Here is a 20,338-nt window from a genome sequence, read left to right as displayed (position 1 = left end):
TAAATAACGTATCAGCCATTTTTTTTATCGGAACGGTAATTATAGTTTTCTAATGGGTCCAAATTAAGCATAAACTTTAACAAGTATGATTCTGATAGCCCTCAATTCATGCTGGCGGATGAAGATGAAGAAACGCAGATGTTAGTAATGCCACTGTATATGCACTTTAGTGGACTATGTAAATGCAGGCTGAAATGGAATTGTGCTGTCAAATAACATCCACAATAATAATTATTGCAAACATATGTACATGGAATATTAAGCCTCAACTAATACAAAGACTTGTCTAAAAAAAATTATAGAATTCATCATTATTATGAAGACGATATCAATATTGATTAATGAGAGATTTTCATAAATCCATAGATTCTATTGATATTTCATCATGACATTGTATCATACTGTTAAGTTGGCGGTAATAACCATAGAAATATAACCTCAAAACATTGAGCTGGAGCCTCAAACAAATTTTGCTACATTGTTACGATTTCACAATACAATATTGGTTAGAAATAGCCAAGAGATGCAACTAATTTGATTGTGTCACAATTTTGACATAGATTCCATTTGTGGATTTATTCCAAACTTCTCCAAAATTTGTTTAAAAGATTAGGTACAGTCAAGATCGGAACTCAATTTTGTTGAACTCAAAGTTGAATTTTGACAATAATTCCATGATTTAATGGATTTCATCCGACCTTATCCAGATATTCTCTAATTCTGTAAAAAATAAATATGTTCATTTCTATGGACTGTCCACAGACAATTAACATATTGTTTATGATTAGGTACTAGATTCCGTGTATTATAGACAATGTGATGTTTTGTTTTTTTTACGAAGGCCCTTATTTTTGTAATGACTTGAGAAAATAAATACTATATCTGCTTCTCACAAAAATCTAAGAGTCTGCTGTTTATGTATTTAACTTGGGTTATTAATTTTCTTTTTCAAATTACCTAACCTAGGGATTAAAAATGTTATGTTTAAACTATCTTTCTTAAGGAAGTCAATCAAAGAGTGTTCATTTCGTACGGTACGAACATAGATAAGAATGACTAACCTAATGTTGTTGAAGCAGACTGATTTTTTTTATTGTAAGGCATTGATTGCTATTCCACTGGGCATAATAATATGCCCAATTATACATTATAGAGTACAAACTCTTCTAAGTATTACTATTATAGTTTAATACATTGCTTGTTGTAGGTTAAGATTAACTGGAAAGTTACGTTTGTTTTGTTTCTCACAATTTTATATTGTAATAAGCATATTTTTAAGAATTTTAAAATAAATTATAAGAAAAGAGATTCGTGAAAGTACGGCTCAAAAAAAGCCTCAATTTTTTCAATGTTAATATTTAAGTTATTTTTAATGAAACATATCATTGTATGTGTGTATAAATATTGATTTCAGTATAATCCATTCCATTTATACTTATGTAGATTTCCCTTGCAACATCATCGAACGGTTTGTTTTAATTCTGATAAGTACATTATAGTTTTTAATTGCTTTTTTATAATGCACAGATTAAAATCATTTACTTATATTTGTGATAATTAAAGTTAGTTTTTTATATTCTTTTTTATTATTATCTTAGTTCGAGCGTATCTTTGTGACAGGATAATCCAGTATTATATTATTTGAGTTTTATTTAATGCTGTAATTTTTATTTAACATTCCAAAATTTATGGAAAGAAAATAAAATGCCAAATATTGATTGAAAATCTATAAGAATTGTCAAAAATATTGTTTTGAAGTATTTTTTTTCTATTATCATTACTATTTTTGTTTCTGAAAAAATGCATAAGTACGTAAATGATTAAGAAGGTTTCAAACAATTAAAATAGACCTTTTTTGTTACGTCCATTTATTTATTAGGAAATAATTCTCTTTATTCAAAATATTTTCATTATATACATGAAGATAATACAATAAATTTTTCAGATAATTGCACGAGACGTTAGTTTTATTTGTATCCTATTGCTAAGAAATACAACATTCCCCAATATATGACATCATTTTGAGAGAATCATTTATATGAAATGACAAACTGGCGAATTTTACTATACATTATTTTCAATTCAACTATATAATATTCATAAAATTGTTAAATTTTTAATCAGTTGCAACCACTTGGCTAATTTAACTGGTATACTGCTATCATAACAAAAAGTGTGGCATCTGCAATCTAAGCGGTTTTGAAATAATGGATGAAATATAAGTAATTGATATTTTAGAGTTATGGAATACACCATCAACTATTTTCTAAATCTAATTACGTATTTTGAATTGAATAGGCTAGTTAAATTGTTGAACGCAGTGCACGGCTGTCCAAATTTAAAACACAGTAAGGGACATTTTTTTGTAGTAGGTTTTTTTTGCATATTTGGACTAAGTAGAGTCTACTTAGTCCATAAATGCAAAAAAAACCTACTACAAAAAATGTCCCTTACTGTGTTTTAAATTTGGACAGCCGTGCAGTCCTACAAATAGAATTTTGATGTGCGGAGTGGATACTGCTTTATTTTCTGCTTACAAATAATTCAAAATTATATGCTGAATTCAACAGTGCCGTAAGTTATTTTTTGTATACGTTGCATTTTATTTTAGGGCAGTACATATACTAACTGTCAACCGTGAAAGTGTTATAAGTATCCTGTTTTCATGTTTATTTCCTACGTTTAACAGGTTGAACGCCATGTAACTCACGCCGTGTTTGGTCAAGAGGTTGCGTGAGTTAAATATAACTCCAATCATGGATTGTATTTTGCGTTTTGTGAATTGGATACGCTTCACATGTTTGCCATGTAAATGTATGCAATTTCTGTGTGGCCCCCTTGACAGATTATCATTACATTTTTATTGCTTTGTGTGTCATGAAAAAACATTTAATACAAAAAAATAATCGCAACTTTGCATTTGTACGCAGTCTGTTTACAGTTGTGGCCCCGAGGATTTTTTTTTTCGAATTGGGCAATGTGTTAAAGGTCTATATCTTTTTCCTGGCTACATCCCGGATTATTGTCCTTGTAGACTGCTGAGGTCAGCTCTCCTCGTCCTCAGGTTATAGGTCCTTCTGTCCTGGACAACGTCACCTAGGCCATGCCTTCGAATCATGTTATCTTTCTGCATAACCCATGAATTCCGTCTTCCTCTAGATATTTACGAGGAAGATCCATTTCTATTGACTGGTTAACTACATGTTCGGGTTCTCTGCATCCTATAGGCCCATACCATCTCAATTCGCTTTCCTCTACCTTCCTATTATGTAATGTCTGTTACGTCCAGGCTTCCACGAATGCGTCTTCATCTGTACCTAACAATCTTCATTTTTGTGGTTACTGATTTGTGATATCTACATAATCCTTTATAGGTATGGTTTATCCATTTTTAATTTAACTTAACTTTGAGATTATCCCTAAACTATTTTATCTTTTTGTGACACATATTCCGATGTTAACTAAGTCATTGTTAAAAATGTGGTTTCCTGAAATCTACTGACAAAGAATTGATCAATAGGAATAATTTGTTTTGAAACAACGACAAATAAAATCAACTAACTTTACATACAGACATTAGATGGGAATTAATTTTTTATAAATATTATATACATACAATGAAAAGAATTAAGTGTGTATTAAAATAATTTATTTGAACATCGCTTTATTAACTATATATGTATATATTTTTCTATAAAATACCTTAAGCTAGCACCATCACAATAAACATATACCTTAAAACATAGTGTATTACATATACAGTTAAATTAGATAATTTTAATTTAAAAATAATATTGTCATGTTTATTAAGTAATTAATAATTCTTCTTCTTGAAACCCTTATCCGCACCCCAATGGTGCATAAGGCACTGCATCATCGTTATCTTGATTGTTTAACACGTGAAGGCAGGATGATCACCCATCCGCTTCAAGTACCAGTCCAGGGTAATATTGAATACATTTTAGAGTGAAAAAATTAGTTGTATTTATTTGACTCCCCCCTGGGAATCGAACCCGGGATTTTCAGAACGGTAGCCGAGCGTGCTTACCGTCTTTGGTTTATTATTTTTGTCAACCTTGACTCGCAGAAAATCCAATGCAGAACTAATGATGATATGTATAGGCAAATAAAAGATTGAACCCTGGATTTTAGATTCAAAACCCACGACATTACCAAGTGACCACAACCCGACTGCGAAGATAACAGCAAGGAGCTCTTAACACACTAAGGACGGGTGTTTTTTTACACCTGTGGACCGCTGGCGACGGGATTTGATAATTATGTCCATATAGTTAAGACCTTAAAGAGATTGGTACGTAATATTCATATAAATATGTAATTCCTTCTTTTCTGACTTTGAAATGAGGCCGGCGCAGAAGATAAAAATACCCTTCCTGTCCTTAAGCATCTATCTACCGAACGGGTAGAAATACCTTTCCCATTTATAGAGCGCTTGTGCAGTTCACGAAATTTTACTGTCTGGCAGTCCGGTTAGCATGAAAACACAGATGATTGGCTTGTGCACTTGTCCGTCTTTCTCGGGATTGGTGAACTTGATCACACCAAACTGTTGTAGTCGCTTTTATTTGGAAAAAACCGGACTGCCGGATAATTAAAATTCCGTAGTGCCCATAGGGCGTTAGTCCACTACACGGAATTTTACCGTCTGGTTCGTCAGTTAGCGTTTTAAAACGATGATTGGCTTGTGCTTTTGTCCATCTTTCTTCGGATCGGTGCGTGAACACGTTGCGCGTAAATTCGATCACGCTAAACTGTCGTAGTCGCTTTCATTTTTCAAAACCGGACTGCCGGACGGTAAAATTCCGGGTAGTGGACAAGCGTCCATAGTGTGTTAAGAATTGGCAAATCTGGAAGTCCCGAGTGGGCGCCTTCTTGCTTCGTCCAAATATACTTGGTTTTCTTGTCTTGAATTTGCCGATGTGAGTAGATTTGGGGTGTTGCAGTCTGAGTAAGAATTGTACATTCTCTGGCGATTGGGTGCAGATGATCCCATATCACATTTACTATCCATTTCATTCTGTAAGAAAAATGACCTTATTTTTCCATGGTATTATTGACATCCTAACAATCCCAATGAAAAAATATCCTTATGTATAGTTACATGATAAAATTAGGTTATGTTAACTTTGGCGACTGGCGTAATCAGACAAATATATCTGTTACTGGTACCGCAAAAAGGCAAAGCGACAGTAAAAATGTTAGCTTTGCTTCCAATTACATACATATTTTAATAGATATATCATCTTACCCAAAGGTGAAGATTATAAGTTATTTTCTCATTGGCTTGCAAATAACATATCTAGATTTTTATTGATATTTCAACATAGATGAAAAAGTTTCTATTAGGAATATGTGAGTCCGGATATTTACGAGGGTCATGGGCCTATGATTGACTGGGTTAAGTGCCATCTTAATAAAAAAATAATATGTTGACATTTTACTAAAATGCTGGGTATAAATAGCACCTAACTGGAGAAAATCCAGCATTCGTGAACAAATATTTAGATGCAATAAAAATATACGTTGAATTACCTGTTATTTTAACAAAATATGTATAATAAAATGGCTCTCAAGAAAACAATTGTCAAAAATAATAAATATTTTTTTTCAAAATTGTGATGTGCGCCGTAAATGTCACAACTGATTTATCAATTAACTCGCCTATGACAGTTCATAAGCCTTGTAAATATTCAGAGTTCCATAATATTCTTCAGCTATGTTGTGTCAAAAATATAAATAGTTTATTTTAATGTTGTACGTGGCGTACCCATATCAGTTCTGATTAAAACGAGAGGTAAGACTATTTTCTAATCTCCTCAAAGTCTTTGATTAATCTATTTAGTATGGATACCATTAGGAAACGCAAAATTCATCGCCACCTCTGCAAGGAAAAATAAAGGCAGTTACCGTCTTGGCAGCCATGCTTCCTCCGCTGTGACAGAAAGAGCCCATGTTGATGGAGGGCGGGGTGACGGTGGCGAGCTGCGGGGCGGCGGCGCAGAAGCCGGACCCTGGAGCTGGTCTCCGCCCCATGATGAGGGGGAAACACACCTCGGGCAGGCCCTGCAGGGCGGATTCCACCTCCAGTAGGCGGGATGCACACTAATAAAAGGTCATTGAAAACAACTTTAAAAAAAAAAAATATTTAATATAGTTTATTTATTATAACATTTTTAAGTACAACATAATATAATTTCTAAACATTTGTACATATCGCTCACTCCTTTCAAGAATGTCATAAATAAAAAATTGTCCATTTTCAGTTGTGCATGTTTTTGGATGCCCAGAAAATGTACTATATCCCAGCAAAAGCGGCATATTTTTAACTTAATATTTACCCGCTACAGGGCAGGAAGTGTTGTTTTTGCATTTTGAAGAAAAGGTATTGTTTAATTATTTTTTTAAAATAAACTAAATATTTTTCAAATGGAGAAAAAACCTTCAGGTTTTACCTAAAAAGATCTGTTGCACAGTAAAAAGTTCAATAAGTGGCTAGATATTTATTTTTAATACAATACATTGTATTATATTTTTAAACTCTTAAAACGTTCTTCTGAAAAATCAAGTTTTTTGATTTGACATTATGGAGTGAGCGATATGGCAAACTTATAGTTTTAGATTCGCTGTGCCTCTCCAAAAAAGAGACTGACCTCTTGTGCTTGGAGAGGGACTTACACTCAAGGTTTAATGTTTTATATAATTAATGGTATAATAGTCTTTTTTCAAGATTTATATGTAATGGGCATTAATTTTTTTCGTAAGAATTTTTATATCTTCTATTTTTTAAATTTCTTTAGGGAGTTTATTGAAATATTTAATTCACAAATATTTGAAGTTTTGTTGAAATTGTTTAGTATTACATTTTGGAGTTGAAAAATCATTTAAGAATCTCAAAGATATATTTTTTTTTAAATTCAAATATTTGTCACCCTTGAAATTGAAAAACTTAAATGAAGAAATAAAATAAAATAGCAGGGACATTAAAAATATACATTATTTGTGGATGTTAATTTTACTACGGGGTCGGGTATTGGTAATAATAACTTGTATGATGCAAACGGTTTATTCAACAGGTCGCTATGACAGGACAAGAACAAGTGTTTGCAGTCTCCTTTGTATCATCTCATAAGGATAGAGTCTTCATTGTCCACAACATTATTCATTTTTATTTTTAGAATGATCTCAAATAGGTTTGTTTGGTGACCTGAATGGCGAACTATCCTATGTCACAAACATGTAAATTTTTTTACTATTCATGTATTGTGTTTTTTATGCAACTGATTTTGCTATGTAGAAAGTTATTATTTTTTTATACATAGATAGCTATTCAAAAACTATAGTTCTTAGTATTCAAAAGAAAACAGTATTAAATGATTGAGAGAACTCACTTTCAAAAGTTTAATTGCCTTCCCTGAAAAATATCCTCAAATGCAGTTAGGGCAGTTCTCCATTCATGTAACGATTTGATTATAAACAAATCCTTATTTTTTTTTTATTGTGAAAAAATAAACTGTCACTTTATTGTGGATGAAAGCATTATTTCTTGATGTAACTAAATCAAAACTGCATAATTTTTTTTTAAACAGCCACATTTGTAGTTTATATACTTATAACTCTTTATAACTCTATTTGATTTAAAAAAAAAAAAAAAAAAACATTACCTCTTGAAAGTGATTGTACATTTGTTGTAAGACTGGATCCAAATTTTTTGGATTAATATACGTTTTCTCATCCTTATCGACAATTTTCACTCCATCTGTAGCAGATGTTGTCATTTTACAACCTAAAAAAGACAACAACAAAAAAAGTTATTAATTTTTTTAATTTATAAATTCAAAGGAACCAACAACTTCAGAATTAAAATAAGTCATTGTGCCTGGTATTCACAGTTGTTAAAATGCATAATTTTTTTGTTAGTTTCATATTTGACAATTCCATCTACTAAAAACTTCAGTTTTTACCTATTCTTATCAATATGTTAGTTAAAAAAGTAAAGACAAAGTTGCCTTTATGTAAGTAACAATCAAGATAGCACTGGGTCCATACGGTACAGTGCCTAATGCACCATTGGGATCCTTATCCGTAGATAAGGGTTAAAAGAAGAATACTAAGTATTTGGTAACATGTCTCCTAAGTATTTGGATGTCTTACCAATAGATGGCAGTCTGTCACACCGCACTTTCATATAAAACAGAATAAGTATTAACTTATTAGTTCTACTCTACCACTAAATCACTTTTCAGAGTGGTCGGTGATAGAATAAAAATTGCCATGACGGTTGCTAACTTTGAAATAATACTAGGAGAAGAATTTATTAATTGATAATTATTTATCTTTACCATCGTAAAAACAAGCCTCAAAATCTGTTCCATTCTCCATCAGATGGCACTTGGCTTGCGGGCTGTAGAGTGATATTTTTGGGGTTTTCGCTTTCACAAGATCTACAAACCTGAAAATTCAAACACACACTAAGACACATGCTATTAAGAAATTAAATTCTATTTTTGTTCATACAATTTCTTCCCTTAAAAATTGTTAAAAAGGGGGTTTTGTTATAAACCAGGGGTTTCCAATCTTTTTCAGCCCGCGGCGCACTTACAAGTATAGTATTTTGTTACGACGCCCTACTAGTAAGCTATTTGTGTATATTTATACATATATATATATATATATATATATATATATATATATATATATATATATATATGTTTATATATATATATATACATATATACATATATACATATATACATATATACATATATACATATATACATATATATATTATATACATATATACATATACATATACATATACATATACATATACATATACATATACATATACATATACATATACATATACATATACATATACATATACATATACATATACATATACATATACATATACATATACATATACATATACATATATATATATATATATATATATATATATATATATATATATATATATATATATATATATATATATATATATATATATATATATTTCACATTTGAATGGTGTTACATACCAAACATATTGAAATTGATGGGCCTTTCAAATGAATATTTAATTATTATAATACTTTTTTTATTTTATTATTATAATACTTTGTTTTATTCAAATTTAAAGATAGAAAGCATTTAATGAAAGACCCTGTATATATTACAGTCGAAAGAAATAGGTACCTACAATAATAGTAGTTGGGTTGATAGGCACAAAAATTAAAATATCCACAGTATAAAATTGAGTTTTATTATATTTTTAAGAATTCAGAATTGAAATAGAAAACAGCAAAGAAGAGAATATTTGTGGTTTAGGATAATGATAGAGGATTGACTCATGGCGCCCTTCATTACTGTCTACGGCGCACAAGGGCGCCGCGGCGCACACTTTGGGAACCCCTGTTATAAACAAAACAAGGTATATTTTATAAAGAGTAAGCTATGTTACAAACCTGGCAGCGTATAAATATTTTTTCCAGTGCTTTTGCGGTAGATTGTGGTAGGTGAATATCTCTGATGGACCGGGGGAGTGTGGCGGTAGGGGGGAGGTCAGCGGGTGACCGCGCCCATTATCAACAGAATAAATTATTGTCTGGAACAAAGAAAGCATACATATGAATGTGAAGTCTATTGTATCATGGGCTAGTGTAATAATTTTTTTTATAAATAATTAAAGGAAAAGGGTTTTTTTTAATTAAATATATCGGCTGATAGGTAAATTGGATTATGTGCATCACAAAAATCCAAATGCTTTTAATCTCTAGGAAAGTATGAGCGAACTTTATAACGGATGAATTGTTACATCTGTGCCAATATATAAAGGTGAAGACTGACCGGAGCATTTCGTCGTAACATAATGTCGAAACATCGCAACGCTCCGGTCAGTCTCCACCTTAAAACACTATCAAATTTACAATATTTTGAGTGTGTCCAAATACTGTTCACAAAATCTGGATTATCTCCAATTACAGAAGTTATTTTCATATTATTTTTTGTAAATGCCCAGACTTCCATATTCTTCTTCATCTTTGATGAGATGTCAAAAAATTAAACTATCAAATTTGTTTGAAAAACAGGTCTTGTAGTGACATCTGTGAGCTTGTTCGCATAGTTTTTTGAAGTTTAAGTACAATTATTAGTAACACCAACTTCACCATATTTTTTTAAAAAGATAAAATATTGGCTTTGACAAAACCGATGTAAATCAGTTTTATTCAAATTGACACGTGAGTTTGTTCACATTATTAGTGTTAATCTTTGGCAGTCTATGGTAGTTTGAAAAAAAAATACTATTAACACATTGTTTGCGGGAAACGCTTAAAAGCGTCTTTTACATACTATTGGTAGAGAGTGGGAGACGCTTATGAGCGTTCTATTTGCTTACTTTTGGTGACGCGAGAGACGCCAAAAAAACATTGTACAGATCAGAATTGGGTTTGAGGTTACTTTCCAACCCTAATTAGCATACTATGTAATTAGTTGAAAAAACTGAACAATGCGTTAACACTTCCTTGATTATTATCCAACCCTAATTAGCATACTAATTAGTTGAATAAACTGAACAATGCGTTAACACTTCCTTGATTATTATCCAACCCTAATTAGCATACTAATTAGTTGAAAAAACTGAACAATGCGTTAACACTTCCTTGATTATTATCAGACCCTAATTAGCATACTAATTAGTTGAAAAAACTGAACAATGCGTTAACACTCCTCAGATACAGTCAACTTCACAAAAATTAACTCGCCACGGTTATTTGACACATTTAAGAATGGAATCCGGGACCTCATGAGAGAGTACGGCTATTATCCTTGGCTCTATCTGACCAAGTTTCTCCAGGGTATGCTTGGCTACAATAGTTTAGAGACTAGAAGGAATGTGTATTTGATTACGCATTTTTATCCATTGTTGCGAGGTATAATCGATAATCCTGAAATTATCCGGAACATTGGTCTGTATGTTCCCGATAGTTACCTAAGACAGCGTCGGCATAGATTGTTTCAAATTCCTATACACAGGACCACCCTGCCGATGGTTATGCCTGTAGGAAGAACTACCGCTATGTTGAACAATATCTCATTGGATATTGATATGTTCCATGTGTCTGAAGGAGTTTTCCGAAGCGGGATTCTTCTACACCTTTAGCAAAAGCTCTTGCACATTATCGATTTTAATGTAAACGATTTGAATTTTTCATAGTTTGTAATGTATATATTAATTGAAAGAAATAAATTGAATTGAATTGAAATCATCTTCTTGATTTTTTTTATACCTTTTGTTAAATTTCGCTCATTGGAAGATCTTGATAATTGAGAGATTGACTCACCTGCATTCCGTCTTTAGATATGATGCAGACCTCCGTGATCCTGTCTTCCCGGGCCCTCCCGCGCTTCCGGATGAAGTGTATGGACACGGTCCCGTCGCTGGAGATGGACAGTCGAGCGTTCCTGGTCTGATGGCTGACTTCACTCAGGCGGGCGGCACACAGGGGAGGAACACCGATTGACCGAGAGTTTCCTAGAATTCCACATTTTAAAATATTAATGCATTGACCCTAATCAGACAAGTGTTTTTTTTACCACTATTTCTTAAAATCTATTACGACACATTTTTTAATACGTTCCGCATCATTTTCAAACACCGTATTTTTGAGTTATATTTAACTTATATTTTTAATTTAAGTTTTACTTGTTAAATACGACTATTTCTTAAAATCCACTGCCACACGTGTTTCGATGTATTCCACATCATTTTCAAACATGCGGTGCTTGAAAATGATGGGGAATCCATCGAAACACGTGCCATAATAGATTTTATGAAATAGCGATATTTACCAAGCAAAACTTAAATTAAAAACGAAAATAAGTATTTCTCAAATTCATTTTGCAATTAGCAGGAATCAAATCCGCAACGCCAGTTTCATAGTCAAACCTCTATCCAATTACGTCACGGCACCTGTCTAGTTTCTAATGATTTATCAGCTTATACTTATATATTCTAACCCTTATCGGCACCCAATGGTGCATAGGGCACTGCATCATATTTATAGTGTTTTTTTTTTTGAGGTCATGGGATCTTGCATCCCTTATGTCACTGCGACCATATTAGGTTTATTGTGACCTTCCTCTGTATTACAGCTCACTGCCAAGACCTACATGAGTCATGTAACTCACGACCTGTCTTGGTGGTAGGAGCTTCACCTTCCCGGAGTCCAGTAGAGGTCCTCCAAGGATGTGACTTCGTTTGTGAGCGAGTGCGTCACAATTGACGCAGTGTTATCGTGATCGTTATTTAGATGAAGGCAAGGTGATCACTACTGCGCTTCAGGGACCAGTCAGGGTAATATTAAATAAATATTAGAGTGTAAAATTGCTATTATTTATTTTTCAACCCCCTGGGAATCCAACAAAGGGGACTTCCAGCACGGTAGCTAAACAAGCTAACCAAAATATTTTAGTACAAATAAATTATTAAAAATAACCTTACCTGCCATAACGTTTTCTTTATTTTCTGAACTTCCGCCGGCTAAATTCTTCTGGGATCCAAAACCTTCGCTCCAGAGTCTTTCCTCGTCCGACTGTGTATCCGAGTCATCCCGACTGTTCCTCATGTGCAAATGCTGAACTTTAGAAACTAAATCATTCTTAATCGCGCCTCCGACGGGATTGAAATTTCGATCAGCACTTCTGCACCGCTGACGATGCTCATTACCCGGATTCGAAGACTTGACTCGGTGCTCGGCACTGAACGAGGGCACTTTCTCCGGGATTTGAGGATAGCTGCATATGCCGCTGTCGTGGTTAGACAGTCCGGCGAGTACGTTGAAAGAAGCCGGCCTGTTGATGTGACAGTTTTGGTCGTTCGGCCTTTGGTGATGCAGAAAATCGGCGCTGGCTGAATTGGCCATCCGTTCCTCAGATCTGGGACATAAAAATTTTTTTTTTTGAAGAACTAACCATCACACTGCTTTATCTTCCACATTCATGCATCTCCTCATACATGCACGCCGATTATTTTGACTCCTGACCGGACCATTTTTCATTTTTTTGTACACTTGATCATGCCAAGTTTTTCTCGGTCTTCCTCAGCTCCTATTTTCAATTTGCCGTGTGAATTTGTTTTACTATTTTACTTTCCTCAACTCATATGTTCCGCATCTCAACACACCTTTCTTAATTTCAAGAGAGGGAATATTAATTCAATATTTATTTAATATTACCCTGGACTGGTCCTCGAAGCGCAGGAGTGATCACCTTGCCTTCATGTAAGCAACGAACAAAATACATAACACTGCGTCAATATGATGCAGGGCCCTATGCACCATTGGGTGCGAGAATCTAAAATGGAACTACATAATAAAATCCTTGTATCAACCCTTCGTCCCTTTAAAATATGTAAAAAGCGTTTTTAAAAAAATCTTCGGTTTCTAACAGAATTTTTATTTGGAAATACATATGTGGTTTAGTAAAAGGCCCAAAATACCCTTCCTATTTTCAAATATCAAAAGGAAAGAGTGACAAACTCACCGTCCCCTCTGCGCGGAGTGGGCGGTGCTGGTGACAAAGCCGGAGTCCCGGCTGCTGTCCACGTTGGACCTGTCTCCCGGGGGGCCGCTGGTGAGGAAGGGGTGGCGGGCCACCTGGTGCAGGGGGATCCTCTCCGAGGGACTCTTGCGCAGCAGCCGATCCAGTAGGTCCTGGGCTTCGGCCGATAATCCGGGCGGCATCTTGTAAACAGAAAAGACCACTGTGCTTTTAGAATTACCCTAATGTGATATTTATATGAAAAAATAATCAAATAACAATTTTATATTTTAATTCAATCACTTTAGCTGACCGACAACCATTTTCATATACATACATAAATGTCAACATTAGTTTAGTAGAATTTGTATAATTGATTAAGTAAAAATTAGAATGCTAAAATTAAATATAATTTTTTTTAAATTTTAATATAAATTATATATTTAAATTTTTAAACAATAAATTACCCAAGTATGCGGCGGTATTTGTTTTTAAAATGATTACTTTTATCATGTATTTAGTTAAGAAACGATTTATTTTCCTAAACAAAAACGTTCAATGGGATTCATTGTGCCTTTTGGTACTCTATAATACACTTGTGTCACATTATTCTTGAAATATAACGTAATATAAACAAATAAGATGGTAACATAAATAAATCAAAGCACGCATCGTGTGTCACTCTGTTCTTTCTGAACTGATCTGTTCTTTTATTTATCCTTGTGATGTTACAAATTATTAGTCAGATATTTCAACAAATGTCATAAGGCCAAGGATTGAGGTATGTATTATTTTATCCAAAGTTCCACACCATGAAAAAATCCCTCCAAGTTGAACTGAGGTTTGAAACTTGGAGCAATGTAAAAACACAAACGGTTATGTCAGCCGCGTATGGGACATGTTTTATGAAAACACATACGGTTATGCGAGCCGCGTGGATCCGGTTAAGGATAAAATAGTGTTAAACAAAAAATTTCATGAACATACATATTACTAGAAATACGGATAAAATAAGACTGCCATTGATGAAAAAAACCGAGTCACAAAATTGTTTAATTTATAAAGGTTTGAAAATGTATGATGCATGAAGAATGAAAAGAGTCTGAAAGAATTTAAAAATAAATGTTTTGTTTACTGTAAGGAGATGTAAATATATATGTTTATAGATTATGTAAATTAAGTGTAAATAACAGTTTTTATTACTAAGTGTAAATAATATTATTTTATTATTATAACTACTTGTGAGTGGATTTATTATTTATGTTTAAAGTTACTAAAATTTCATGTAATTCATGAGTGAAAATTACAGGCAAAAACACTTGCTGCACCGTATAAGAGAATCGGAGCGATGCAGGTATGATATTGGCGGCATTTGGTCTTCACCAAGTACAAATCTGTCTCCAGACAGTCTTCATACTGATGAGAGCAGCGATTGCAAGCCCCAAAGGCACTCCCGGTTCTTTTTTAAGGCTCCCATTTTCCATTATGTACACTTCCTAATAATGGATTTTTTTTAAAAACAAGACAAGCTCACGGCTCATGATCGCTTTTTTCATGCAGTTAGCTGCCAATGTGTTAACAACATTTTGAGTGTGTCCAAATACTTGTTCACAGAATCTGGATTATCTCCAATTACAGGTGTTATTTTCATATTTTGTAAATGCCCAGACTTCCATATTCTTCTTCATCTTTGAGGAGATGTCAAAAAATAATATGAAAATAACTCCTGTAACTGGAGATAATCCAGATTTTGTGAAAAAGTATTTGGACACACTCAAAATGTTGTAAATAAATTATCTGGTCAAATTATAAGCTTAATTAATAAAAATAAAATGATATTTTCTGGCGTTTCTCATGTGTGTGCTTATAATCCAGGATTCGGACCTCACATACTAATAAAAGAGTTTTTGCTCAATAAAAAGCTTCTTTTCATCTCACCAATAGATGTCTCTAGTGAAGTTCTAGTGATTCAAGAATAATGTTTAAAAATTGGTTCATATATATAGAACTTCCAAGAATTTGAGTAGTGTGGTTGTCAATATGGGTAGAATTGGTGAATGTTACATGTGTGTAAAGTGATCACTTAAACCAGCCTATGACGGTCGTCAGCCCCGTAAATGCCAAGACTTCCATATTCTTCTTCATCTTTGATGAGATGCCAATGTGTTTGTACTGTTACCTGATAATCAGCGTTGATTACCCTATTGAGGGTTTGTTTGACGTGTTTGGTGTCAAATGGTGGTTTGCCGGATAGCAGAGTGAATAGGAGGCATCCCAAGCCCCACACGTCGGCTGGGAGACCGTGTCGAGATCTGGAGGCAACCTGGAAGGAGAAAATAATCATAAAAAATTATTTATTGTTTTAGCATTCACTTTGTTGTACGACATGATTAAATTACAAATAAAACACTTGTTTTTTACCACTTGAGAATTATATTTTTATGAATAATTTCGGAAGCTATAAATGCTTCCGAAACTAGTCGTAACAATATAATACTCAAGTGGTAAAAAACAAGTATTTTATTTATAATAAAAAATAAGAAACATTCGGCATTACAGAATTCTATGTATTGTTTTTCCATAGAATAAACTTAACACACTGTTTACTGTGTGCACATATTAGTGCATTTCAGAAACATTATGTTGAGGCAGTGTGTACAAATTAGAGGATTTCGGAAGCCTAATGTTGCGGCAGTGTGGGCACACATTAGTGCATTTCAGAAATTTTATGTTGCGGCAGTGTGTACATATTACTGCGTTTCAGAAACATTATGTTTCGGCAGTGTGTACATATTACTGCACCTCAGAAACCTTATGTTGCGCAGTGTGTACATATTAGTGCATTTCAGAAACTTTATGTTGCAGCAGTATGTACATATTAGTGCATTTCAGAATCCTTATGTTGCGGCAGTGTGTACATATTAGTGCACTTCAGAAACCTTTTCTTGCAGAGGTGTGCATATTTTTATGCATTTCGGTTACCTTCAACTTCATATGCAACAAAACACATCTTAAACTGTAAATTCATGTCTGGCTTTGCTATATAGCAAATAGATGTCACTATAATAGAAAAATATTATTGATTATTTTAAGTGTGTCCAAATACTTGTTCACAAAATCTGGATTATCTCCAGAATCCAGATTTTGTGAACAAGTATTTGGACACACTCAAAATGTTGTAAATAAATTATCTGGTCAAATTATAAGCTTAATAATAAAAATGAAAATGGTATTTTCTGGCGTTTCTCATGTGTGTGATTATAATCCAGGATTCGGATCTCACATACTAATATAAGAGTTTCTGCTTAATAAAAAGCTTCTTTACATCTCACCAATAGATGTCTCTAGTGAAGTTCTAGTGATTCATGAACAAGGTTTCTAAATTGGTTCATATATATAGAACTTCCAAGAATTTGAGTAGTGTGGTTGTCAATAATGGGTAGAATTGGTGAATGTTACACGTGTGTAAAGTGATCACTTAAACCAGCCTATGACGGTCGTAAGCCCTGTAAATGCCCAGACTTCCATATTCTTCTTCATCTTTGATGAGATGTCAAAAAATAATATGATTATTTTAAGTTTTATTTTTATTTTTCTGTCTGATTTAATATAGCCTACAACAAATTACATTTCATTAACAAACTTCGCCATAACCAGTGTGTTTATTTATAAATTTTGGTCGAAATAAAAGTTGTAATGAATGTGAGGAATACCTCGGGAGAAATGTAGTTGGGAGTGCCGCACATTGTGAGGTGCTTCTCATCAGGTTGAGCAAGTTGCGTAGCGAGGCCAAAGTCGGCTATTTTCTGCAATAAAAATAAAATATACTGGAATGAGTAAAGTGGTTATCTTGTATATTTAAAAAAAAAGCATTGTTAACTTTGTGGTTTTGTAATATAACACTCTCCTTACAATTCATTGTTGTCCGCCTTCATGGTGTAATAGTCAGCGTGTTTAGCTACCGTGCTGGAGATCCCAGGTTAGATTCCCAGGGGGGTGAAAATGAATAGTAGTGATTTTATGCTCTAATATTTATTTAAAAAAAAAGCAGAACAGACTAGTTGAAAAAAGAAGCAGAGGAAGACCGAGGAAAACTTAGCACAATCAGGTATGTCAAATACATACTTGAAAGCGGCCGGGTCAAGAGTCGTAATAATTATCGGGTATGTGTGAGAAGATGCATGAATATGGAAGAGGCGAAGAATGTTTGCAGAGACAGAGTGGTGTGGCATTCGATTGTCTCTGCCTACCCCTGCGGTGAAGCGGCGTGATGGTTAGTTAGTTTTTAAAAAAATATTTATTGAATATTACAGTTACAGATATTACAAAGCCACTTTTTAACAATTTGTTTTGGTCTTTATGTGAATTACTTGTTATGAGAGGTTTCACTGTATCTGCTCAAAAGGAAAAGGTGATTTTACAAACCCATACACTGGGGTTGGTACCAGGACTCCATGTTCAATGACTCACCACTTGCATATCCTTAGTGAGCAGCAGGTTATTGAGGGAAAGATCCCGGTGAAGAATCTGATGTGAGTGGAGATAGACCACTCCGGAGACCACCTGACGCAGGATGTTGGCGGCTGACTGCTCGGACATACCGGTTCCGAGCCTGAATGAAAAAAAAGAGAAAAGCATTCAACAACCGTAACCTATCAAGAGTGTTATTAATATCTCAACAAAGATGAAGAAGTTTATTGAGATGTGAATATGGAAGTCTTTCTTTTAATGTGATATTTAGTAAATACAACTAATTATTTTATAATGTTGTGACAAATATTTCAATACAAAACATGACACAAATTCAAATACAAAAAATATAAATACAATAAAAGATCCCACAAAGGCATGGCCTGTGTGTGGGTATACAATATAATTTAGGTCATAGTAAAGGACACTGGCAAGAATACAATAGATATTATAAGAACTAGAATAAAAGTGTTAACATAAAAATAAAAAAAATACAAATTATGTTGACTATCAGAAAACAAAAATAAAATAAAAAGTTAGCAAGCATGTACTACATGAGTGATACGTCTACAAGAAAAAGGAGCTTAAATCTGTCTCTTCAATAAACAATCAAAGCAAAATTTTAAATCTAAACAAACTTAGGTAATTTTTCTGTTCATGTAAGCCAGGATTAATTTTTTGTTCTTTTCCCAGAAGCCATCTATCCATCTTAGCACTGATATACTAGGAATTTGATCGTAGCTGCACGAATATGGCAAGTAAACACAGTACGAGACAACTCCTAGTCGGCGTCCTAACAAAGAACACAATCTACGAGTTATCTCGTAGTTGGCAAAGAACGTAATACACGAGTATTATACACGTAGTTGGCAATCAACGTGTTAAACGAGAGATCGTGTTCACTGAAAAACACTGAGCTTTTAGCTAGATAATTTGGTGATAAGTAAATGTAAATTTACCTGAAATTTCTGGTAAGCTCTCCATTGTGAGCCAGTTCTAAGACCAAATAAACGTAGTTGACGTCTTCAAAAAACGTGAAAAGTTCTAAAATGGAGGGATGCTTGAGGCGCGAGTGTATGGCCACTTCTTGCCTTACTCTTCCTACCATTCCTGCACTTGCCATTAGCGCCTTGTCGATCATCTTTATGGCCACAAATATTCCTGAACGAAGACATCTTGCGCGATATACGTGAGCGAATCCACCCTTTCCTAATAGCTCAAGAACTTGATAATCCTGAAATGAAATTTGGCGCTCTTTAAATCACTGACAGGACAGTCGTTTTCTAAGCATAAATAAGTGTGGTATTAGTTATATGATACCTCAATTCGTTCACCAAAACCACCAGATACAGGTGGCATTTTATTTTACGAAGACTTATCACAGTAAATTACATTTATAGTACATCAACCACAAATTTCATAATATTGACATTTCAAAAAACAAACGTTACGGACGCCATTTTAACTTTTCAAAACATACGTAATATTGCCAGTTGTTGAATTGTTGCCTTGATGCTGAAAAATTGGTACCTACTCTTTTAATTGCATCAAAATAACTAACTAACCATCACGACGCTTCTCCGTAAGGGTAGGCAGAGGGAAGAAGACGCTACACCACTGTCTTTGTAAACAATCTCCGCTTCTTTCCCATTCGTGCATCCCTTCACACATATCCGCAGATTATTCCGACTTTCTTGACTTCTGACGACTTTCAATCTATTACCAATCACATCCGCCTCATAAATTTGTTTCACAATACTTTCTTCATATGCCCTAATCATGTTAATTTTTATCGATAATGCTTATCTCAGCCTTGCATTCTTTCTTTATATCACTATTTGAACATTTACAATGCAACATTTTGCCGCATATTCGTCTATTCCATCAAAATTTAAGTATATATACTATTTTTTACTTGTGAAATGATTGTTTCTAATATCCATTATTTGTAAATGTTAGAACCAAGCACAGCAAACTTAACATAATAAATATTATTAATGATAAAAAAATTCAAAAAGTAGAAATAATTTATATATTCGCATGTTACTTAAAAGGTATTGAACGAAATTCCAATTTTTGTAGAAAAATATATTATGAAACACACATTTCGGTGGATAAATTCATGAGTACTACAAATAATTAACCCAATCGTTTTAGAAATCATAATTAATGTGCTTAAAAGCAATACGTAGGAGACATAGTGAGTTTGTGCACTAAACAGAATTTTACTATCCGGCAGTCCAGTTTTGAAAAATAAAAGCGATTTCGACAGTTTAGCGTGATCAAATTTACGCGCAACGTGTTC

At 33.6% G+C, this 20,338-nt stretch overlaps 1 protein-coding gene across 1 annotated transcript; it reads right to left on the bottom strand.

The window, feature by feature from the left end:
- Positions 1 to 4,305: 4,305 nt before the first annotated feature.
- On the bottom strand, positions 4,306 to 19,579 carry SAK (polo like kinase SAK). Its single transcript, XM_088264524.1, has 13 exons — positions 19,354 to 19,579; positions 18,993 to 19,267; positions 18,034 to 18,175; positions 17,277 to 17,369; positions 15,743 to 15,886; positions 13,567 to 13,766; positions 12,527 to 12,960; positions 11,367 to 11,557; positions 9,489 to 9,628; positions 8,361 to 8,470; positions 7,683 to 7,804; positions 5,929 to 6,123; positions 4,306 to 5,038 (listed from the first exon to the last, which is right to left on the bottom strand). Exons 1-13 carry the CDS (start codon positions 19,390 to 19,392, stop codon positions 4,853 to 4,855), a joined length of 2,271 nt encoding a protein of 756 aa, XP_088120650.1. The 5' UTR covers positions 19,393 to 19,579; the 3' UTR covers positions 4,306 to 4,852.
- Between the last annotated feature and the right edge of the window lie 759 nt (positions 19,580 to 20,338).

Source organism: Brachycentrus maculatus, unplaced genomic scaffold (assembly GCF_059751285.1).
Source record: "Brachycentrus maculatus isolate JH-2025_06_01 unplaced genomic scaffold, ASM5975128v1 h1tg000229l, whole genome shotgun sequence".
Taxonomy (NCBI): domain Eukaryota; kingdom Metazoa; phylum Arthropoda; class Insecta; order Trichoptera; family Brachycentridae; genus Brachycentrus; species Brachycentrus maculatus.
Note: the sequence above shows the minus strand (reverse complement) of the source record. Positions and strands in the feature narration are given on the sequence as shown.

Excerpts from the sequence above, each read along its gene's own strand:
- SAK (XM_088264524.1), bottom strand. The coding sequence starts at position 19,392 with ATGCCACCTGTATCTGGTGGTTTTGGTGAACGAATTGAG. Across the intron at positions 12,961-13,566 it reads CACTCCGCGCAGAGGGGACG|ATCTGAGGAACGGATGGCCA; the intron begins GTGAGTTTGTCA and ends TTTATGTCCCAG. Across the intron at positions 5,039-5,928 it reads GAAGCATGGCTGCCAAGACG|AATGAAATGGATAGTAAATG; the intron begins GTAACTGCCTTT and ends TTTTTCTTACAG.